Genomic DNA, 21,007 nt, shown 5'->3' with positions numbered 1-21,007 from the left:
TAGCATTTTTAGGAGATCTAAGAAGCTGGGACTGGTGTTCTTGCTGTGGTGATTGTCAACGGGAAACATCTGAGAAGCTGGACATCTATTAATTTGGGATGTGGTTTTTATGTGGTTGCTTTGTTATTGCTCGGTTGCTTTTATTTGACTGCTTGATAGCTAGCTACAACGCGCCCTGCACCTTTCTAGATCAGCTGGGTGCTAAAACCGTAAGAGTGGGCAGGTACTCTTAGCCTGTTCATAAACCAAAGCTTTACTCCTAAGAGCAGATTGAAAGCATCGCTCCCTCCTCTCCCATAAACAGTAGAACTCAAGGTCAACAACCGCTGAAATCAGCTGGCAGCGGATTCAGGTTGGATAAAAGAAAGATCACCACCGTTTCGGAAACAAGAGGCCTTTCAATGGAATCTCCATAGCTTAAAGGCAGGACGGCTCCCTCTTATTGCAAACCCAAGTAGTGACTGCCAACAGCATCAGAGCCCCAAAGAGGCTATTGTGAAGCAAAGAGTACCAGTACATCTAAAGGAATCCTGAGGGGGGATGTTGTTGTTGTTGTTGCTTAGATGTCAGACTTCAAGGGAATCCGATCCCCCCTCCCTCATGACTGAATGCCAGAAATGGGAAAACAAGACGTTCTTACCAATTTATTTATTCAAGATTCACAGAGAGACATAGAGGTGCAACCACTCAGAAGATGACGTTGCTCCAACTGAGCTCCTCCCCCTCCCTTCCTAGCAACAGCAGTTCCCTTTACGGTGGCCGCCAGGGGATAATTGTCTCTGAGTCTTTAGCTCTTGCACTTTCAATGCACACTGGGCTCTGGGAGGAGGGGGGGTCAGGAATGCTTTCCAGTGATAACCTGTCAGCTGGCTGGTCTGTCTCTGTCTCCCCCTTCTCTTCTCCCATTACCTCCCAACTCTTCTCTTCATCTCTCACTGAGAAGTGACCTCCCTCAAACTACTGTTGTAAATCAATACTGCCTTCCTCTTCTTCAGAAGGTTCAAGAGGAAGGGGAGGCAGTCTCCACCATTCCTCCTCAGTCCAGTCCCCCTCATTCCAGTCCCTGACATTAGATTTCTTACCCACCAAAAGCTCCCAGGGCAGGTTCAAGAAATTTAAAACTCAATATTTAAACAGCTTCAAATTACTGGGGGGGGGGACAAACACCAGCACAGGTGCTTCTACCTTCATCCCTTTCTTATGGGCTTTCTTATGGCCAATGTCTGAGAGCCCTGCTGGATCAGGCCAAAGGCCACCTAGTTCAGCATCATGTCCTCACAGTGGTGTCACCCTGACACCTATGGAAGTCTGCAAGCATGACCTAAGAGCAAGAGCAACTTCTCCACTTGTGATTCCCAGGAACTGGTACCCAGAGACGTACTACCTCTGACAATGAAGTTGAATCCAGCTGTCGGGCCTGATAGCCTTCTCCTCCATAAGTTTGTCTAATACCCTTTTAAAGCCATCCAAGTTGGTGGCCACCACTACTTCTTCCGAGAGAAAATCCCATAAGTTTAAGCACATGCCACCAGAAGAAGTCCTTCCTTTTCTCGGTCCCAAATCTTCCAACATTCAGCTTCATGCTGATGTTCTCAATACGGTCGTCAAAGAATTCTGCTTTTCTGCCATAAAGACCATTTTGCTTCCGGAGACATCAATTGCACGGGCGTGTTTTACAAACTTGGTAAAAAAAAACAACAACACCAGACTGTTGGGCAACTTGTATTACAAACCGGACATGGGAAAGAATCAGCGGCCACGGAGTCCCCTTGGGACTGGTAGGGCAGAAAGCAGGGAAGCCAACAGTAGGTGGTGCCAGAGCCAGTGACAGGCAGGTAAAGGGTAAAGGGACCCCTGACCATTAGGTCCAGTCGTGACCGACTCTGGGGTTGCGCGCTCATCTCGCATTATTGGCCGAAGGAGCCGGCGTATAGCTTCCAGGTCATGTGGCCAGCATGACAAAGCCACTGCTGGCGAACCAGAGCAGCACACGGAAACGCCGTTTACCTTCCCGCTGCAGCGGTTCCTATTTATCTACTTGCATTTTGACGTGCTTTCGAACTGCTAGGTTGGCAGGAGCTGGGACCGAGCAACGGGAGCTCACCCCATCACAGGGATTCAAACCGCTGACCTTCTGATCAGCAAGCCCTAGGCTCAGTGGTTTAACCCACAGCGCCACCTGGGTCCCAGGCAGAGCCATCCCTAATTTTAGTAGGGCAACACTGAGGGAGCTGACAGCTTGGATTTTAAATATGAAGGCAGGCAGGTCAGGTAAAATTGGTGAGGCAGTTCCCCATTTGCCCTAATGAGTCAGCCCTCCCTGAATAGAATTGTCCAGTGAAGCAGCTCACTAAAAAAGCTGTGATATTACATGTTTTAAAGGAGGTGTGCATGAATGAACCCCTGAGGAATCACCTGACTTTAATACGTACTTCCCAGGGTATTGACTTACAGCACCCACTGTAAAGACCAGCTTACACAAAAGGCCACGAAAAGCAAACAGAATGTTTCCTTTGATCCAGGTATGCTTGCAAAGAAACAGATTAGCCAGGTGGGTGCACCCTTCCTTACCCTTTTAGGGAAGAACAGACACCCACCACTAATTGTATGCGAATTCTATAGAGCTGCCTTTATTGTTTTGGAACAAGAGCTTAAACCCCACAAGCCAGGCATGATTGTGTGGGAAGCGTACAAGTTGCTAAGGTGTGGGGTTTCATTACAACCGTAGCGAAACCTTCCCCAGCCAATTGCCCTGTTCTGCTCTCCTTAATTTGGAGTTTGGACTCCTAAAACACAAATGCACGCACACACAACCTCACATCCATGTTCTGCTGGCCCGTATTCTCAGGCTCCAGCAAAAAGACTGTTGTTCTGTCCTCACAAAAGGAGCTTTGTGAGCGTTGCTGCTATCAGCCAAAATTGGATGACAAGTCCAGGTTGAACAGCCACAGTGGCTGAGTTGCAAAAGCACGGCTGCTGTGAAGCCACCTGAAAACAGCAGCAGCATCGAGGCCAAAAGCGATGTGGCATGGGGGAAATGAAGAGCCCTTCAAGGATAACAGTTTAAGTGTTTGCGGAGCTCAGAGAGTAGAATCTGAAGGACCCCTTCTCCCGTAGCAACGTACTGGATTTTCAAGTTCTATTTGGGAGGTTGGGTGAGAGGCAGGTGGAGAAAGGACCTTCGTGGTGACTCATTGATAGTGACCTGGTGGCTGGTAGTAACTCAGCAAACTTTCATGAGGCACAAAATCAGTGCCATTGAGGAGCCAGGTCAAGACCCTTTAAATGCCGCAAGGCACTGGTATTTAACTGGTGGGTTGGGACCTGCCACCGAGCTGTATTCTGATCCAAGGTGGGTCACAACAGCAGCGACGCAGGTGGCGCTGTGGTCTAAACCATTGAGCCTCTTGGGCTTGCCAATCAGAAAGTCGGTGGTTCAAATCCCAGCGACAGGGTGAGCTCCCATTGATCTGTCCCAGCTCCTGCCAACCTAGCACTTCGAAAGCACACCAGTGCAAGTAGCTAAATAGGTACCACTGTGGCAGGAAGGTAAATGGGGTTTCCGTGCGCTCTGGTTTCCGTCACGGCGTTCCGTTGCGCCAGAAGCGGTTTAGTCCTGCTGGCCACATGACCCGGAAAGCTGTCTGTGGACAAACGCCAGCTCCCTCGGCCTGAAAGTGAGATGAGCGCCGCAACCCCATAGTCGCCTTTGACTGGCCTTAATCATCCAGGGGTCCCTTACCTTTTACCTTTACAACAGCAGCAAGAGCCCTGCAGGGATCAGGCCAGAGGCTCAGCTGTTCCAGCATCCTGTTCTCACAGTGGCCAACCAGATGCCTATGGGAAATATAGGGTAAAAAAGAAAAGGCTCCCCAAATGTGTGGGTCAAATGGTGGGTGTTGGCCACTATGAGAACAGGATGCTGGAACAGATGAGCCATTGGGCTGATCCAGAAGGGCTCTTCTTGTGTTCCAAGGCAAGGGTGGGGAATGTTTTCCTCTCCCCAAATGTTGTCGGACTCCAGCTCCCATCAGCCTCAGCCAGTGTGGTCAATGGCCAGGGACTGATGGGAGTTGCAGTCCACCAACATCTAGGCCACTAGTTCCCCATCCCTGCTCACAGGATTTTTAACTGAACGGCAACTGAATGCTTGTGCATAGTATGAATGAACTTTGGGTAGGAAGCCCTTGCTGAAGGCAAACAAGTCTGGTCAGCGCCTGTGTGAAAGGATACATAGACTGCCTTGCATTCCAAGGTGGAAGAAAAGCAGGGTAAAGGATGCAATAAAAAATAAATACAATGAAGTTTATAGTGCTTTGAATTTTAGTTGTGTCCGACTCTTCGTGACCCCATGGACCATAGCACGCCAGGCACTCCTGTCTTGCACTGCCTCCCGCAGTTTGGTCAAACTCATGTTGGTAGCTTCGAGAACACTGTCCAACCATCTCATCCTCTGTCGTCCCCTTCTCCTAGTGCCCTCAATCTTTCCCAACATCAGGGTCTTTTCCAGGGAGTTTTCTCTTCTCATGAGGTGGCCAAAGTATTGGAGCCTCAGCTTCACGATCTGTCCTTCCAGTGAGCACTCAGGGCTGATTTCCTACAGAATGGATAGCTTTGATCTTCTTGCCGTTCCGTGGGACTCTCAAGAGTCTCCTCCAGCACCAAAATTCAAAAGCATCAATTCTTCGGCGATCAGCCTTCTTTATGGTCCAGCTCTCACTTCCATACATCACTACTGGGAAAACCATAGCTTTAACTATATGGACCTTTGTGGGCATTTTAAGATGCTGTCTAGGTTTGTCATTGTTTGAATTTTATATATATATTTAAACCAGGACGTGAAGGTCTTTAATAAATAAATGGAAACAAATTAAACATTCAGAACCTGGAAGTCATAACAGGCATGACTACAGGAGGCTCATGATTAGATCTCCTTTCTATTTACTTACTTACTTACTTACTTACTTACTTACTTACTTACTTACAAATGTAGTTGTGGGGGGAGTTTTCAGTTTTGAGTAGGGCAATGACACCAGAGAAAGTTATGCCTTCCCTCCCCGTACAATTTTTCCTTAACAAAAGTGAAACCACCTACCCCAGAGGTTGAGGAACCTTTAAGCCAGGGGTCCCCAAACTAAGGCCCGGGGGCCGGATGCGGCCCAATCGCCTTCTAAATCCGGCCCGCGGACAGTCCGGGAATCAGCATGTTTTTACATGAGTAGAATGTGTCCTTTTATTTAAAATGCATCTTTGGGCTATTTGTGGAGCATAGGAATTTGTTCATATATTTTTTTCAAAATATAGTCCGCCCCCCCCCACAAGGTCTGAGGGACAGTGGACCGGCCCCCCTGCTGAAAAAGTTTGCTGACCCCTGCTTTAAGCCATGGGGGCGGCCACATTCACTCAGAGGTTGGCAAGAGCAGAACCAGCAACAGATGGGACCAGATCCCAGAATGGGGAGGGACTTGTTTTTCTCTCCCTCTTTCGACCGCCCCATTTCAACCCTGTCCTTTCCCTTCTTAACCTGCCCCCCACCCCATGGAATTAGGCTGGTGACTGCATGGTGCCCATCACAGATCTGCTTGATGCTTCTGTTATTGTCTTCTGTCTATTACCCTCCGCGAGGCTAAAAGCAGCTTCAGGAAGGGGAGGGGGTGCGATTTCAATCAGGGAAAGGGTGAAAGAAGAAAGGGTTAAACACTCCCCTCCAGGAGATTCAATCAAAAATCTCCCACTCCATATCCATTTTGGCCTTCAGGCTTCTCGTTTTGAGGTGTGCAACTGAAACGGCTAATGTTTCAATGGGTCCCTTCTTCTCTGCCAATTTTATGCTATCAGCCATTGTGAGGTGATTGAAGAAGAGGGGATTTACAAGCGTTCTCCCTCTCCCCCCCCCCTAAGTCTGTGAAACTTCTGCTGTCGGTAAAATAAATTCCTTTGACAGCATCGAGCTGAGGAGCCACCATTGTCCTTATAAGGAAGGCCCCTCTCGCACTCATCGACAGTCCAGGGACACATGAGGAATTCAGACTTTAGAAAAATAGCCTCAATTAATCTAGTCCCGTGTGCCATCGCCTGCCCCCGCCCCCCCAAGAAGAGCAAAGGAAGCAAAACAGACATCTGTCTTCTCCTAAATGCCTGACAGTCCATTGAAAACCGAAACCATAACACTTATCTCTCTCTGCCTGAGCCTGAAAAATTAAGGGTGGGCATGGGAAAATTTATTTCCGACACTGTTAAGGCAATAATCATTCTCCAGAATACACACACATTCCTTTGTCAATGACTCCCCCCTTAGAATTTAAGAGGATGTTAACATTACTCATGGCAATCCCCGTTAACATTCTCCTCTTTACCTCTAAGGTTATTGCATGTATCTGGGGTTCCCCCCCTTTTTTTCCCTCCCTTCCCAGTAGAAAATATTCAAAGAGACAGGTTTCTGTTCCTAAATTTGTGTACATCAGCAGCTGACTGCATGCAAGGAGACAGCTGCAATAGTTTTGGGTCAGGGTCAGGCAGCACAATAGGCAATAAGAAAGACTTTCACTTCTTACAACATCCACAGGTGTTACACACACTCCTCAAGGAATGCAAACACGAGAAAGCACTTAACAAGGAGAGGAATATATATATATATATATGAATATGAATGATGTCAGGGTCAAAGCCGCCGTTTAAGAACTCTACTAACCCACTAGCAGGACCCAAACTCATAATTCCCGCAAAAGACAGACCGTGCATTGTGGCAGAAAGGGGTGCATTCCTAACAGATGAACGAAAAGCTTTGCAACGGAACTGAAGGTCACCCAATCACTCCTTTAGCCCCCGAGACAAGACCTCCATGGATCAGCATCCATGCCTAACATCTTAGCTCACCCGTGACCCAGTTTACGGAGGGGGCCAACCAATTCAAGGAACAGAAACCACACTCAAGGCACGCCGGATCGATGTGACCCGGGTTTCAAAGCCTTGTTCAACTTTTCGCTGCCAAGGTATACACCGAGCCCTTAAAGATCAAAGCAGGACAGGCAATTCTCTCCCCGCCACCATCCAATTAAAAGATGCATGCACAACTCAAGGCGCCAGCAAGTAACTTTTACTACCCCTGCCACACCAGAATTTACCCTTTTCAGGGTGCAAAGATTGAAAGCAACACAGCCTGGTTTAAAAACAGAAGGAAAAAAACCACAGGAGTTTCACATTTCACAGCTGACTAGATTCTATTCTTTTCCATCAGAGTTTCTTCCATCTGCGACTGTAAGTGAGCAGACATTCATTGCAGAAGAGCACAATTTCCCGTTTATTTATTCTTAACAGGACCTGCTTAAATTCACTACGAGGTTAAGGCAGAAAATGTATTTCAGCACCTCCATAGTCCCTAGTGTTTCATGATACTGAACAAGACTATCACACACCCTGCCCCAATAAAGAGGAGCAGGGGGTCTCCCCTGGCCTAAAACTTTTGCTTTCATTCCCACCAACATTTTTATCTTTTCTAGACACCCTAACAAAACCTGCGTGGGCGAAAGCCACAGCGGCAACAGCAGGACCAAGAGACCTCTCCTCGCCCTCCCCAACTTGGCAGGGCAGATCCCTCATTCCCAGCTTTTCAGGTCTCAAAAGAGTTTCCCTGGATTTACTGAGCAGAGCTGGAAGGTCAAAGGAAACAATAGCCGGTTTCTCCCACGACTCTTAGCACAGCAAAAGACAAAAAGCAAAATCTCTCTCCAAAAAGCTGGTTTAGGTGAGGAGACTTAAAACTGCTTTCTCTGCTTCTCTCTCTCTCTCTGGAGAAGAAGAAAAACAGCTCGCCCTTTCTCCAGCTCTCTCTCCCTCTCACACACAGGAAAACACTACATGCACACACATAAAATTAGGCGCCATCAACATCAAACGCCTTCACTCCACACACACACACACACACACCCAAAAAACTTGAAAAGGGAGGCTGAGAAGCAAAGCAGGTGTCAAGTAAATCTACTAACCTGTCTTAGTTCTGCAGGCATTTATGCAAGGAATCAGTTTTGTAGTTCCTCCTGGGCAAAAAATATTTTTTTAAAAAATAGATATTTATAATTGGGAGAAAAATACATCAAGTCCCAAATCAATCCGGTTTGCAGGCAAGGTGTTTTAGGGAAGAGATCCGTCCCTCTTGCCTTGAGAATCTGGCAGGCAATGGACTCTTTCTTCTCCCTCCCTCTCTCTCTAGTATTTGGAGAGCCCCTCAAATCGATCCAGACGGGAAGCAGAACCAATCCGGAAAGGAGAAAAACGGCCGGCCCCCCAATCAAACCTGCTCTGAATGAAAGGGAGGAGGGGGGAGGTCTTCTTCACATGCTTTTGATTTCACTCCCTCCCGCCTGTCTTCATTCCTGGGGGAGGAGGAGGAGCAGGGGAGGGCGGTGAAAAGCCCCAAACTGATGCCCTTCCTTTGCTATTGCTTCTGGAGAGCTCTGATCTTCGCTGCAAAGCTGTGGCTTGTGCAAACTCTCCGCGTCCGCTTCAGGGGGCGGAAACTGACAGTCACAGCTGGAAGCTCCACTACAGCAGCCTCTGGCCACACCCAGCCAGCCAGCCAGCCGCTCCAGAGAGCCACGACCGGCTCACACAGCAGACCCCACTGGACAGCGTCGACACAAGCCAGGCAAGCAAATTTCACTCTCTATCGAAAGGAGTTGAGAACATGCCGGTTTGAAAGGCAAGACGAGGAAGCGCCGGGTGCAACACCAGCAACAGGTGCCGCACACCTGCCTCCTCTGCGACCTCTTCTGGTGCATTTATCCTCTTTCGGGGAATTCCAAACAACACCAAAAGCTTCTCCGGGAACGATAATTTTCGTACCTGGGCACAACTATGAACTCACCCATGAATCATAGAATCATAGAGTTGGAAGAGACCACAAGGGCCATCCAGTCCAACCCCCTGCCAAGCAGGAAGCACCATCAAAGCATTCCTGACAGATGGCTGTCAAGCCTCTGCTTAAAAACCTCCAAAGAAGGAGACTCCACCACACTCCTTGGCAGCAAATTCCACTGTCGAACAGCTCTTACTGTCAGGAAGTTCTTCCTAATGTTTAGGTGGAATCTTCTTTCTTGTAGCTTGAATCCATTGCTCCGTGTCCGCTTCTCTGGAGCAGCAGAAAACAACCTCTCTCCCTCCTCTATATGGCACCCTTTAATATATTTGAACATGGCTATCCCAGTATGTTTCCGAGCACAGTTCAAAGTGTTGGTGCTGACCTTTAAAGCCCTAAATGGCCTCGGTCTAGTATACCTGAAGGAGCGTCTCCACCCCCATCATTCTGCCCGGACACTGAGGTCCAGTACCGAGCGCCTTCTGATGGTTCCCACTTTGCGAGAAGCCAAGTTGCAGGGGACCAGGCAGAGGGCCTTCTCGGTGGTGGCGCCTGCCCTGTGGAACGCCCTCCCATCAGATGTCAAAGAGAAAAACAGCTACCAGATTTTTAGAAGACATCTGAAGGCAGCCCTGTTTAGGGAGGCTTTTAATGTTTAATTGTTTTATTTCATTTTTCTGTTGTAAGCTGCCCAGAGTGGCTGGGGAAACCCAGCCAGATGGGCGGGGTATAAATAATAAATTATTATTATTATCACCCCTTAACCTTCTCTTCTCCAGGCTAAACATGCCCAGCTCCCTAAGCCGTTCCTCATAAGGCATCGTTTCCAGGCCTTTGACCATTTTGGTTGCCCTCCTCTGGACAGGAAGCAGAGGCTGAAGCAGAAAGAGGCTGCAAGTAGAGACATGATGGGCTTGAGACTGATCCAGAGCATGTAGACAGTGCCCATTCCCACATGCAATACAGTTTCCCCTCAGACCATCTATCATTGTCTTGTTGCATGTATTTCAGGAAAATACATGTGGCGTGTGTGCGGTGACTTCATGCAATGTCACACATGCAGTACACGCCCTCTCCCCCCTGCAACACGGAAATGTTCTCCATATAAACAAAACAAGATCTCATAACAGTCAAAGCAGCTCTGAGCGCCAGAGGGCGGATCTGTTGGCCAGCCTCTTCTGGGTGAAGTTAGAGTATCTTTGCTCAGATTTGTTTGCCAACCCTCAGTATTCTCCTATCCTGAAAACCTATGCAGTAGGGTGGCTATCGTGTCAGAGATGTTGTAAGTGTCAATGAACATTTGGCTTCTAAAGAAATGCAAGCAGAAAAATAACAGATTGAAAAAAGGAGAGAAAGAAATCTAGGAGCACATTGATAGGGTCACATCACTAAATATTTACGGTCCCTTCCAGAAATCATTCCATTTTATGAGCTGATCCAGGGCCGGCCCTACGGCCAGGCTGGGTGGCACAGGGCACCACGGTGCCAGCCCGCCAGGTGGGCGCCGTGAGCTGTGCCCGCCCGCTGGCCCACTGCGCAGCTGCACCCACGGCAACCACACTGTGCCTGCCCGTCCGCCGCCGCAGCAGTGCCTGTAGCAGCCGCACTGCGCCTGCCCGCCCACTGCGCTGGGAAACGGGGCGGGGGGCGCCGGAGGGATCCGGCGCACCACAACGCCAGGGGCACTTAAGACGGCCCTGAGCTGATCCATGATGCTTCCTTGGCATATTGCCACCTTGAAGGGTGCTCCTGCACGGCATTTATTTATTTATTCCATTTATATCTCACTATTTTGCTCAAAGGAGCCAAGGACATATAACAATATCGCCTACAAATAGTCACATTCTCTCAGCCAATGATTCCAGGGTTGCCGGGAACAGCTTCCGTCAGCCACCAAATGCCTGGCTAAAGAGAAACAGTTTCAAATCCCTCCTGACAGTCAATAATGAGGGAGACAGATGCACCGCACCAGGGAGGGCATTCCGCAAATGGGGAACCACCACTGAGGAGGCCCTGCCATGAATCAATGCCAACCAACGCAATTGGAAATGAAGCAGGATAGCTATCCCAAAAAAATTCAGGTTCAAAGAGTTGTATGATGAAGACTCAATAAAAATATTCTAGACTGGTGGTGTCCCAATTATGGGTCCAAGGACCCCCTGGGGGTCTGTGGCACCATACCCTGCCAGAGACTCACTTGTTAATTGCACAGTGAAAGCCTTCCATGGTTCATCCAGCCTTTGCTTGCAACCAGCGCCTGCTTGCAACTTACGAAATTGTTGCTGGATGGCAAGTGAGTTGGGATTGGACACAAACAAACACAGCAATTCAGGAGTGACAGCAAAGTACAGGTCTATGAAAGTGTCTGGATTTGGTGCAGTTCAGCATTGCTTTTTAAATTCTTTTTGAAATTAAAAAAATGTTTTAATTTGGACCATGGAACCCTTTAAAATAATAGACCACACATCCTTTTCCTTTTGGTGTTTTTTTCCTATTGACTCTTTAAATCACATCACTGTATCTTATATTTCTTTACTGACCATTTACTCTCCTTCCTTGGAGGTTTTTAAGCACAGCTTGGATGGCCATCTGTCATGAGTGCTTTAGCTGAGATCCTTGCATTGCAGAGGGTTGGACTAGATGACCCTCAGATGACTCTACAATTCTATGATTCTTTCTTAAGTGCCATCCCCAAAGCCATGAAGCCAAATCACACCAATGCTAAATCAACCACTAAATGATGTAGACAGCACCATCCGCAAGCAAGCAAGCAAGCAAGCAATATTTTCAGGATATTTCAGTACATTTTCAGGACAGGCAAATTGATCCATTTTGGTTTCCCTTAGCTTCTCATTATTTCCCATATTTTGTTTAGTCTTGTACATTTCTGTGATAATTCACAAGGCCCTAAAATACTTGTGATCCCCGCCCCCCAATATACACACATTTGTATGCAATTTCACCCAATATGCTCAATTCTGCAAAGCGATTTCCCTGAAAAGAATCCGTTTCTGAGTGTGTGTGTTTTTCCACTAACGTGGAATGTGATATAGCTCAATGTATCCACTTGTGTCTATATTACTTGGCTGAAAAGCTGCATTGCAAAATTCAGAGAAGGGCGGTTTTTAAAGGATGGCTCCCTTTCAGTTCTCAGAATGTTTGGGAAAGTGCGAATTAGGTTTACCTTTGAACATGAATAATAATAATACTATAATAACAAATTTTTATTTATACCCCGCCCTCCCCAGTCAAAACCAGGCTCAGGGCAGCTAACAACAGTAAAATTACAATAAGACATAAAAGAAAGAAAAACAATTAATTAGAATACGGGTTAAAATACCATTTAAGTTTAAAATTTTAAAATGCAGCCTCATTTTAAAATGGCCAGATCAAAACCATAAGGGAGGAAAACATAAGGGTCAGACTGAGTCCAGCCCAAAGGCCAGGTAGAACAGCTCCGTCTTGCAGACCCAGCAGAAAGATGTCAAATCCCGCAGGCCCCTGGTCTCCTGTGAGAGAGCATTCCACCAAGTCGGGGCCTGTACTGAAAAGGCCCTGGCCCAAGTTGAGACCAGTCTAGCCACCTTATGGCTTGGAATCTCCAAAATGTTGTTATTTGTGGACCTTAAGGTCCTCCGCAGGGCAAACCAGGAGAGGCGGTCTCCTAGGTACGAGGGTCCTAAGCCGCATATGGCTTTAAAGGTCAAAACCAGCACCTTAAACCTGATCCTGTACTCCACTGGGAGCCAGTGCAGCTGGTAAAGCACTGGATGAATGTGATCCCGTGGCCGGGACCCCGTAAGGAGCCTCGCCACAGCATTCTGCACCCGCTGGAGTTTCTGGGTCAGCTTCAAGGGCAGCCCCGCGTAGAGCGAGTTACAATAATCAAGCCTGGAGGTGACTGTCGCATGGATCACTGTGGCCAGATCAGGGTGAGAAAGGTAGGGGACCAACTGCTTAATACGCCGGAGATGGCAAAATGCCACTTTTGCTGTGGCTGCAACCTGCGCCTCCTTGGAAAGGGAGGCATCGAAGGTTACACTCAAACTCTTGACAGAAGGCGCTGGCACTAATTGAGCCCCCGCAAGAGATGGGAGTTGGCCCCCCAAACCCATGTCGCCCCGACCCAGCCTGAGGACCTCTGTCTTTGAAGGATTTTACTTCAACCGGCTATGTCATCCAGCCACAGCTTCCAAGCACCTGGTCAGTGTGTCCGGGGCCAAGGCAGGGCGGCCGTCCATCAGCAGATAAATCTGGGTGTCATCAACATATTGATGACAACCCAGCCCAAAACTCCAGACAATCTGGGCAAGGGGATGCTTTCTCGCCTTCTCTGACTGGAAACCAGTCTTTAACCAGAATTTTGGGAGTTCCAACTCAGGTTTCCCTCCTCTCAGCCTCGGCACTCATGGGCTGGCTTGGGTCAAAAGTCACACAGTCTCAGTCTTATCTACCTCACGGGGTTGGGAGAAAATGGGACAATCCCATGCATGCTCCTCGGAGGAAGTGTGGGGTGCAAATGTCCTGAATCCTGAAGACCCGCGTGAGCCTAGCTAAGGTTCCCGAAAGGCCCACACTGTCCCTTGCCAAGCGAGAGAGAGATACGCAGCCTTCAACAACAAAAAAAGCCAAATCTGGAAGTCAGGTCACATAGATTGCTGTTTATTTTTAGAGAAGGCATTTTCACACTGCAAAGCTCCCTTCTTTCATCCTTCTCTCTCTCTCTCTCTCTCTCTCTCTCTCTCTCTCTCTCTCTCTCTCTCTCTCTGCCTCCTCCCATTTCCAGCGTCTCTTATGCCCCCCCCCAGCCTCTCCTAGAAAATGCTCCCACTGTTTGGAGTAATCACGTGCTGATTGCATCAATCAAATGACAAGCATCCCACGGAGGGGGGAAGCATTTCCAGACCATTCATCCAGACTTCTCGCTTTCAAATAAAACTCTCTCAGAGGGTGCATCTGGACTATTTTGTGTTCTACCACCAGAAAACTAAGCAGCATAATAAAGACTGGGGTGTGTGTGTCAAACATCTTGCAGAAAAGACCCAGTGCTTTTAATTCCTTAAATAAAATAAAACAAATCTCAGCTGCTCAGATATTCTTTTCAAGCTGTAGCAATATGATGGGTGCTTAGCTAGAGGAGACATATTTCCACCTAGACACGAATTCGCAAATGGTATCTTAAAATAGACGGCGAAGGGAATAAATTCACACAGGCATGGGAATAAATTCACAGAAGGAAGGGGAGCAAGGAAGTGTCACGGGGGAAATGAAGACGGAGGGAGATCCATTGCAGCGCATGTGACCAGGCAGCCATGGGGCTCGTGCTTAACTCACGACTGGCCCTTGCTGCCCAGTGGCAGGGAACACATTTTGCATGCCAAAAGGGCCCCCAGCATCTTCAGGTAAGGCTGGGAATGTACTTGGCTAAAATCATGGACAGATAAACAACACTAAGCTAGATGGACCTCCGTTGTTGGGGGCAGTATGCTGGGAATCACAGGTGGGGTGATTGCTCTTTTTATTTAAAATGCATCCCTGGGTTATTTGTGGGGCCTGCCTGGTGTTTTTACATGAGTAGAATGTGTCCTTTTATTTAAAAGGCATCTCTGGGTTATTTGTGGGGCATAGGAATACATTCATTATTTTTTTCAATATATAGTCCGGCCCCCACAAGGTCTGGACCGGCTACCTGCTGAAAAAGTTTGCTGACCCCTGTCCTATGCCACACAAATAACCCAGAGATGCATTTTAAATAAATAAAATAAATAAAAGGACACATTCTACTCATGTAAAAACATGCTGATTCCGGACCATCCGCAGGCCGGATTTAGAAGGCGATTGGGCCGCATCCGGCCCCCGGGCCTTAGTTTGGGGAACCCTGGCATAGGAATTCGTTCATCCCCCCCAAAAAAATATAGTCTGGCCCCCCACAAGGTCTGAGGGACAGTGGACCGGCCCCCTGCTGAAAAAGTTTGCTGACCCCTGATTCTAGTCCAGCCTTCTGTTCTCACAGTGGCCAACCTGACGCATACGAAAAACCTGCCAGCAGAATCTGAGTGCGAGAGCAATCATCCCACCTGTGATTCCCAGCATACTGCCTCCAACAGCGGAGGTCTGCAGGCCGGATTTAGAAGGAGATTGGGCCGGATCTGGGCCTAGGGCCTTAGTTTGTCTACCCATTGACTAGATGGCCCGCTGGCCTCACCTAGCAACTCTATTCTAACCTTCTTATGACTTATGATCCAGGTCAGTATAAGGCAGCAACCAATACAACTCTTAAGGGCATGGCCCATAGCTTAGTGGTATGGCACAATATTTGCCCACAAAAAAACTCCCAATTAAATCCTTTGCATCTCCACATCAGCCTGAGAAAGGCCCCTCAAGAGCTGCTATGTAGACCCTACTGAACTAGACGTCTTGCTACATTTTTTAGATCTGCTTTTCCTTCCCAGCGCTGACCACGCCTGTGAAGCTCCCGTTTCTCTTCACATTAGGCTGGCACAAGGAAAGGAGGCAACTAGCTCTTCCCTTCTCAGAAATTCAAGATGAAAAAAATGCAAAAGGTCTAACCTCTTCCCCACCCTACCCACCAGCACTGGATTCACCGCCCCACACTCTCAAAGCGGCTCAATAAATTGTCTGCTTCCTTGCCCCTTGACTTGACGGTCACAAATAGCTTCTCCCACATCCTTGAAAAACATTTAACAATCTATTGTCGCTCCATTAGGCAATGCGTCTGGTTTCCTGTTTAATCTCTCTCTCTCTCTCTCTCTCTCTCTCTCTCTCTCTCTCCAGTGCCATCCTGTCATGTAAACCACTCCATAAACCCACAAGATCCTCTGTCTTATGCTTTCCAATGGTCCAGCAAAGATGGCTCAAAAACAAGGGTTTCCATCGCTACTAGAAACTGTGGACATATGCCACGCATGAACCATTAACAACCTTCACCATGCACACGACATGCAGTGGAATACAACCCTCCAAACAGCTGCTATTATGGTTTAATGTGGTGATTGGTTCTCCTGGTCCTCATTTGCCACCTGCTCTGCACAACCACTACACAACTGCACCTGGGTCCATAGGCAACAGGCAGAAAAATAATCAATTGGTCTTCCAAGACCCTTAGAAATTTTATAGTGGTACAGTTGGGTTTGTTGTCTTTGTCCATGGAGTTTTCTTGGCAGGGATACCGGAGTGGCCTGCCGGTTCCTTCTCCAGGTGGATCACGTTTGGTCAAAATATAACTTCTCTAAGTTATTTAAGCCCCTTCAAGCAATGACATACCTAGACAACATCTTAAAAAGCAGAGACATCACCTTGCCAACACAGGTCCGTATAGTTAAAGCTATGGTTTTCCCAGTAGTGATGCATGGAAGTGAGAGCTGGACCATAAAGAAGGCTGATCGCCGACGAATGGATGCTTTTGAATTATGGTGCTGGAGGAGACTCTTGAGAGTCCCATGGACTGCAAGAAGATCAAACTTATCAGCCCTGAGTGCTCACTGGAAGGACAGATCCTGAAGCTGAGGCTCTAATACTTTGGCCACCTCATGAGAAAAGAAGGCTCCCTGGAAAAGACCCTGATGTTGGGAAAGATGGAGGGCACAAGGAGAAGGGGACGACAGAGGACGAGGTGGCTGGACAGTGTTCTTGAAGCTACAAACATGAGTTTGACCAAACTGCGGGAGGCAGTGGAAGACAGGAGTGCCTGGCCTGCTATGGTCCATGGGGTCACGAAGAGTCAGACACGACTAAGCAACAACAACAACAACAACAACAACAGTTGGGTTTGGAAGCCACTGCTCTAGGTAACATCTCTCTCCCCCCCCCTCTCTCCCTCTCTCCCTCTCTCTGGTCCCATCTTCACTGAACATCTAACAGTATCATACCACTTTAAATAGTCATGGCTTCTAGGAGCTGTGGCTTGTTAAGGGTGCTGGGAGTTGTTAGGAGACCACTCCACTATTCCCCTCAAAAAGCTACAATTCCCAGATTTTCATGGGAAGAGGGGTTGATTATTAAACTACTCAGAACTTTAGGTCTCCTACCAACTCCCAGCACCCATAACTGTTTAAAGGGATATGATACTGTTTGAAATGTCCAGTGCATATGGGCGTCTCTCTCTTTCTCTCTCTCTGACTTAAGCTCTATCACAACCCCTGGTGCTTTCCAAAATCCTAATAAAGTCTATGAATATGATGTGGTGCCAGTGTGGCGAGAGCCAGTGTGGTATAGTGGTTAAGAGCGGTAGACTCCTAATCTGGGGAACCGGGTTCGCGTCTCCGTTCCTCCACATGCAGTTGCTGGGTGACCTTGGGCTGGTCACACTTCTCTGAAGTCTCTCAGCCTCGCTCACCTCACAGAGTGTTTGTTGTGGAGGAGGAAGGGAAAGGAGAATGTTAGCCGCTTTGAGACTCCTTCGGATAGTGATAAAGCGGGATATCAAATCCAAACTCTTCTTCTTCTCTTCTATGATGAGATTCTCATTAAAGTCACTTAGAGGTGCTTTATCACAGCAGATGTGGAGTCTAATCATCCACAAGTATGTTCAGACCAAACTGTCCAATGGGCCTTTATTCCAGGAAAGTGTGCAGAGGATTGCAGATGATCTGTTTTTGTTTGCAAGGACACTTTGACATATCGCCTGGTCCTTTCATCTTAAAGGGCACAGGAACTCTTCCTAAGAATCACAACAAGGTCTGTCACAGGGTGTGATCTCAAATGCAAGAGGTTCACAGCTCAAAGGGGAAAGGGAAATCAGTATAACAGCACTGACACCTACAGAGTCCAAAGCAGATCATGAACCTCGGCAGACTGATTGATTTGCAGCTACCCCCTTTGACCTGCTAGGTGTGAGAAACGGAGAATCTACATTTTGCCGAAGGAAAGAGCCAGCACAGCTTAAATATTCAGGTCACGGGTTTCCTTAGGGAAAAGACTGGCCACTGGAACAGAAATAAACTTATTATTTAACTTCCCATTCCCCAAAAGCAATGGGAAATTTGGGGTGGGGAAGAGAGTTGCAAGGTCAAATCCCCTTGGAGGTTGGTCCTTGTATAAACAAAAAGAGGAAAAGATAAATTTGTAACGTAGGAATCTGCCTTCTCCTGAGTCAGACCTTTGGTCTGTCTAGCTCAGCACTGCTTACTCTGGCCAGCACCAGCTGTCGAAGATTTTTGACAGGAGTCTCCCCCAGATCTACCTGGAGATGCCAGGGATTGAACCTGGGGACTTAAGCACGCAGGGCGTATGCTCTACCACTAAGCTACAGCCCCTGCTCTAAACCATAGTAAGATTACAGTCCTCATGGTTCTGAACAAAGGGCTGGCTTCAACAGGATCATATGAACTGCCATATACTGAGTCAGACCATTGGGCCTACCTAGCTCCGTCTAATTTACTATTATCAGGCCCGTCTTTAGGGCAAGGCTGAGTGGCGCATTACGCCACGGTGCTCGCCCAGCAGGGCGCAGAAGGGGCGGCAAACATTGTCAGCTGCGTCCCTCCTGCTCGCCTGCCTGGGCTGGGCTGCAGCAGGGAGAGAAGCCGCCCGCTGGACCCACTGCATCTGCGCCCCCCGCTGCACAAGCGCACTGCCGGCAAGGCCAGGCCTGAGGGAGGAGGTGGATCATGACCGCCTCCATGATGGGTGCTCGGGCAGCGGCAGCAACGAAGCAGCTGCTGGGCTGGGGCTGCCCGGAGCGCCACTGCCAAGGTAAGCGGGGATCAGTCTCCCCCTGCTCGCCGTGCCCGTGGAGGGACAGAGCGAGGGAGACAGGCAGACAGAGACAGGGGCAGGGAGGGAAGATCATCGGCCGCCCCACCAATAGGCCTCCGGGGCAGAGCCAGCGGGGCGAACAGGAAGACGCTGGGTGCGGGGCAAGGGATGGCGGGTGCGGGGTCCTTTTGCGGCCCCCGGGGGGAGGCAGCGGTGTCGCCACAACGCGCCCTTCAGTCCGCAGGGGAAGCTGGTCAATGTGGTGGTGTCGTATATATAAGTGCATTGTTAATAAACAAGCTTGTTAATAAAAACGAGCATTGTTAATTTTTTAAAAAAGTTTATGTTTCCTGTTTTTCCCCCGAGCAGAGATAATGTGTGAGTGTGGTGTCAGCTCCCTAAAAAAAGGTTGACAACTCTGGGAAAGGGGGGGGGCGTGGGAGGGATCTTTGCACCACGGCACCAGATATGCTTAAGATGGCCCTGACTATGACTGCTGGGATAGCTCAGTTCATAGAACATGAGACTCTTAACTTCAGATCCATGGGTTCGAGCCCCACATTGGGCAAAAGATTCCTGCAATAGGAGGTTGAACTAGATGACCCACATGGTCCTTTCCAACTTTCCAATTCTGATGATTCTATCAGTGGCTCTCCAGGGTTTCAGGCAAGGCTGGTTCTCCCAGCCCTACCTGGAGACAGACAGACGCTCTACCACAGAGCTATGGTTCTTTCCAACTACTGTAGCTGAAAATGGATAGTTCTCCAACAGGAACAGTCCTAGTCCCAAAGCAGAATTCTCAGAAACCCCTTCATCCCCAAAGAAGAAGAAAAACCCAAGTACCTTTTTTGCCCAGTTTCTGTCACCTAACACAACCAGGATCTTTTCCAAACTCTCAGTAGGAGTTTCTGTGTATCTGAAGAAGTGTGCATGCACATGAAAGCTCATACCAATAACAAACTTAGTTGGTCTCTAAGGTGCTGCTGGAAGGAATTTTTTTATTTTGTTTCGACTACGGCAGACCAACATGACTACCTACCTGTAACTGGGTCTACCTTTGAAACTAAAGCCTAGTTCACACATATATGCTTGGCACGTGATTACTGCAGTATCAAGTGATTCTCTCTGCACCCGTGATGGAACCCTTGCCAGTGTTAACACCACATAGAGGTCTGAAGATACTTGCAAAACCACACACAATGAAGTTGTTTGTTGTAGGAAACACATAACCTGGGTAGAAAAGTTTCTAGTTCTGGTCTGTCTAGAGAAAAACGAGGCACCCATGCCTGCTCCTTTACACCATCAGAAGATAAATAAAGAGGAAGTATCATCTTGAGGTCTGAAAGAGAAGCAGGAGGAGGACACTGTAAAACAGGATGTAACCTGTTAGGACTGGGAGGGTCAAATTTTGGCCTCACTCCCCCCACCCATGCAACAAGGCAGTGTGTGCCCCACATGTTCCATACTGAAGTACTATACTTTTGTGGCCCACTTAGAATGAAAAGTTGGACCGCCCTGTCTCAGAGGCTCAACCTTCTCTCGCTTGGAGCTATCCGTGGTCCTGTAATCCCTCAGCAACCTTACCTCCTTCTCTATGGGCTTCCAGCACTGGACACCAACATAACACTGTACCCAAATCAACATGAGGCCAAATGCAAATATCAAAACACAAGATATTCACAAAGAGAAACCAAGCCTTCACTTCTGCTCTGCAGAAAAGACTTGGACATCCATTTCAATTCAGCCAGTACCCAGAACACTTGGTGTCCCCAAAAACAAAATCTAGACCTTTGGATAAGTTGACACGAGCCTATACACCACTCCCATTTTGTTGACTTTACTCAAATTATGTTCTGGGGGAGATCAGAATGCACACTAAAAACCACATCTCAGCACCAAGAGGTGCTCCAATTTACAATAGCACTGCATCCAGGAGTCGGTCTGGAGTGTACTGCTGGGGTATAAAGGAGCCCAGGAACCCCAGGTAACAAGGTGGGGAGGACACCCACCATGCTATACAATAAAAGACTGACTAAAAGCCCATGCTACCATAAGGTGTAGCCTATACATGCAGCAATATGAGGTAGCAGAACAGACTGCATTACCTGAGATTGCAGGTGGATTGCCCATTTACTGAACATGCTGCAGACAGAAAACCAGCACAGCTGTTTCTATTTAGAGATGGGGCCAAAATTCAGTGATTTGCATGCAGAAGGTCCCAAGTTCAATCCCTGATATCTTTAGGTAGGGCTAGGGAAACCCCTTGTCTAAAACCCTGAAGGGATGCTGGCAGTCAGAGTGGACAATACTGAGCTAGATCAGGCATAGGCAGACTCGGCCCTCCAGGTGTTTTGGGACTACAACTCCCATCATCCCTACCTAGCAGGACCAGTGGTCAGGGATGATGGGAGTTGTAGTCCCAAAACATCTGGAGGG

The 21,007-nt window shown here is 48.2% G+C and overlaps 1 protein-coding gene across 28 annotated transcripts in view; it reads right to left on the bottom strand.

The window, feature by feature from the left end:
- The window catches only part of ARVCF (ARVCF delta catenin family member), a 552,351-nt gene that overhangs the window by 275,897 nt on the left and 255,447 nt on the right, over positions 1-21,007 (bottom strand). For 12 of the 28 annotated variants that reach the window (XM_088659535.1, XM_088659526.1, XM_088659536.1 and 9 more), the window contains exon 1: positions 7,986-8,664. The exons of the other annotated variants lie outside the window; for them this stretch is intronic. In XM_088659535.1, coding sequence (XP_088515661.1) covers positions 7,986-8,006 — 21 coding nt within the window. In that variant the 5' untranslated portion in view covers positions 8,007-8,664. Of the gene's footprint in view, positions 1-7,985; positions 8,665-21,007 lie in introns of those variants that run through there. 28 annotated transcript variants of the gene reach the window in all.

This window comes from Zootoca vivipara, chromosome 16, assembly GCF_965207765.1.
Source record: "Zootoca vivipara chromosome 16, rZooViv2.hap1.1, whole genome shotgun sequence".
Taxonomy (NCBI): domain Eukaryota; kingdom Metazoa; phylum Chordata; class Lepidosauria; order Squamata; family Lacertidae; genus Zootoca; species Zootoca vivipara.
Note: the sequence above shows the minus strand (reverse complement) of the source record. Positions and strands in the feature narration are given on the sequence as shown.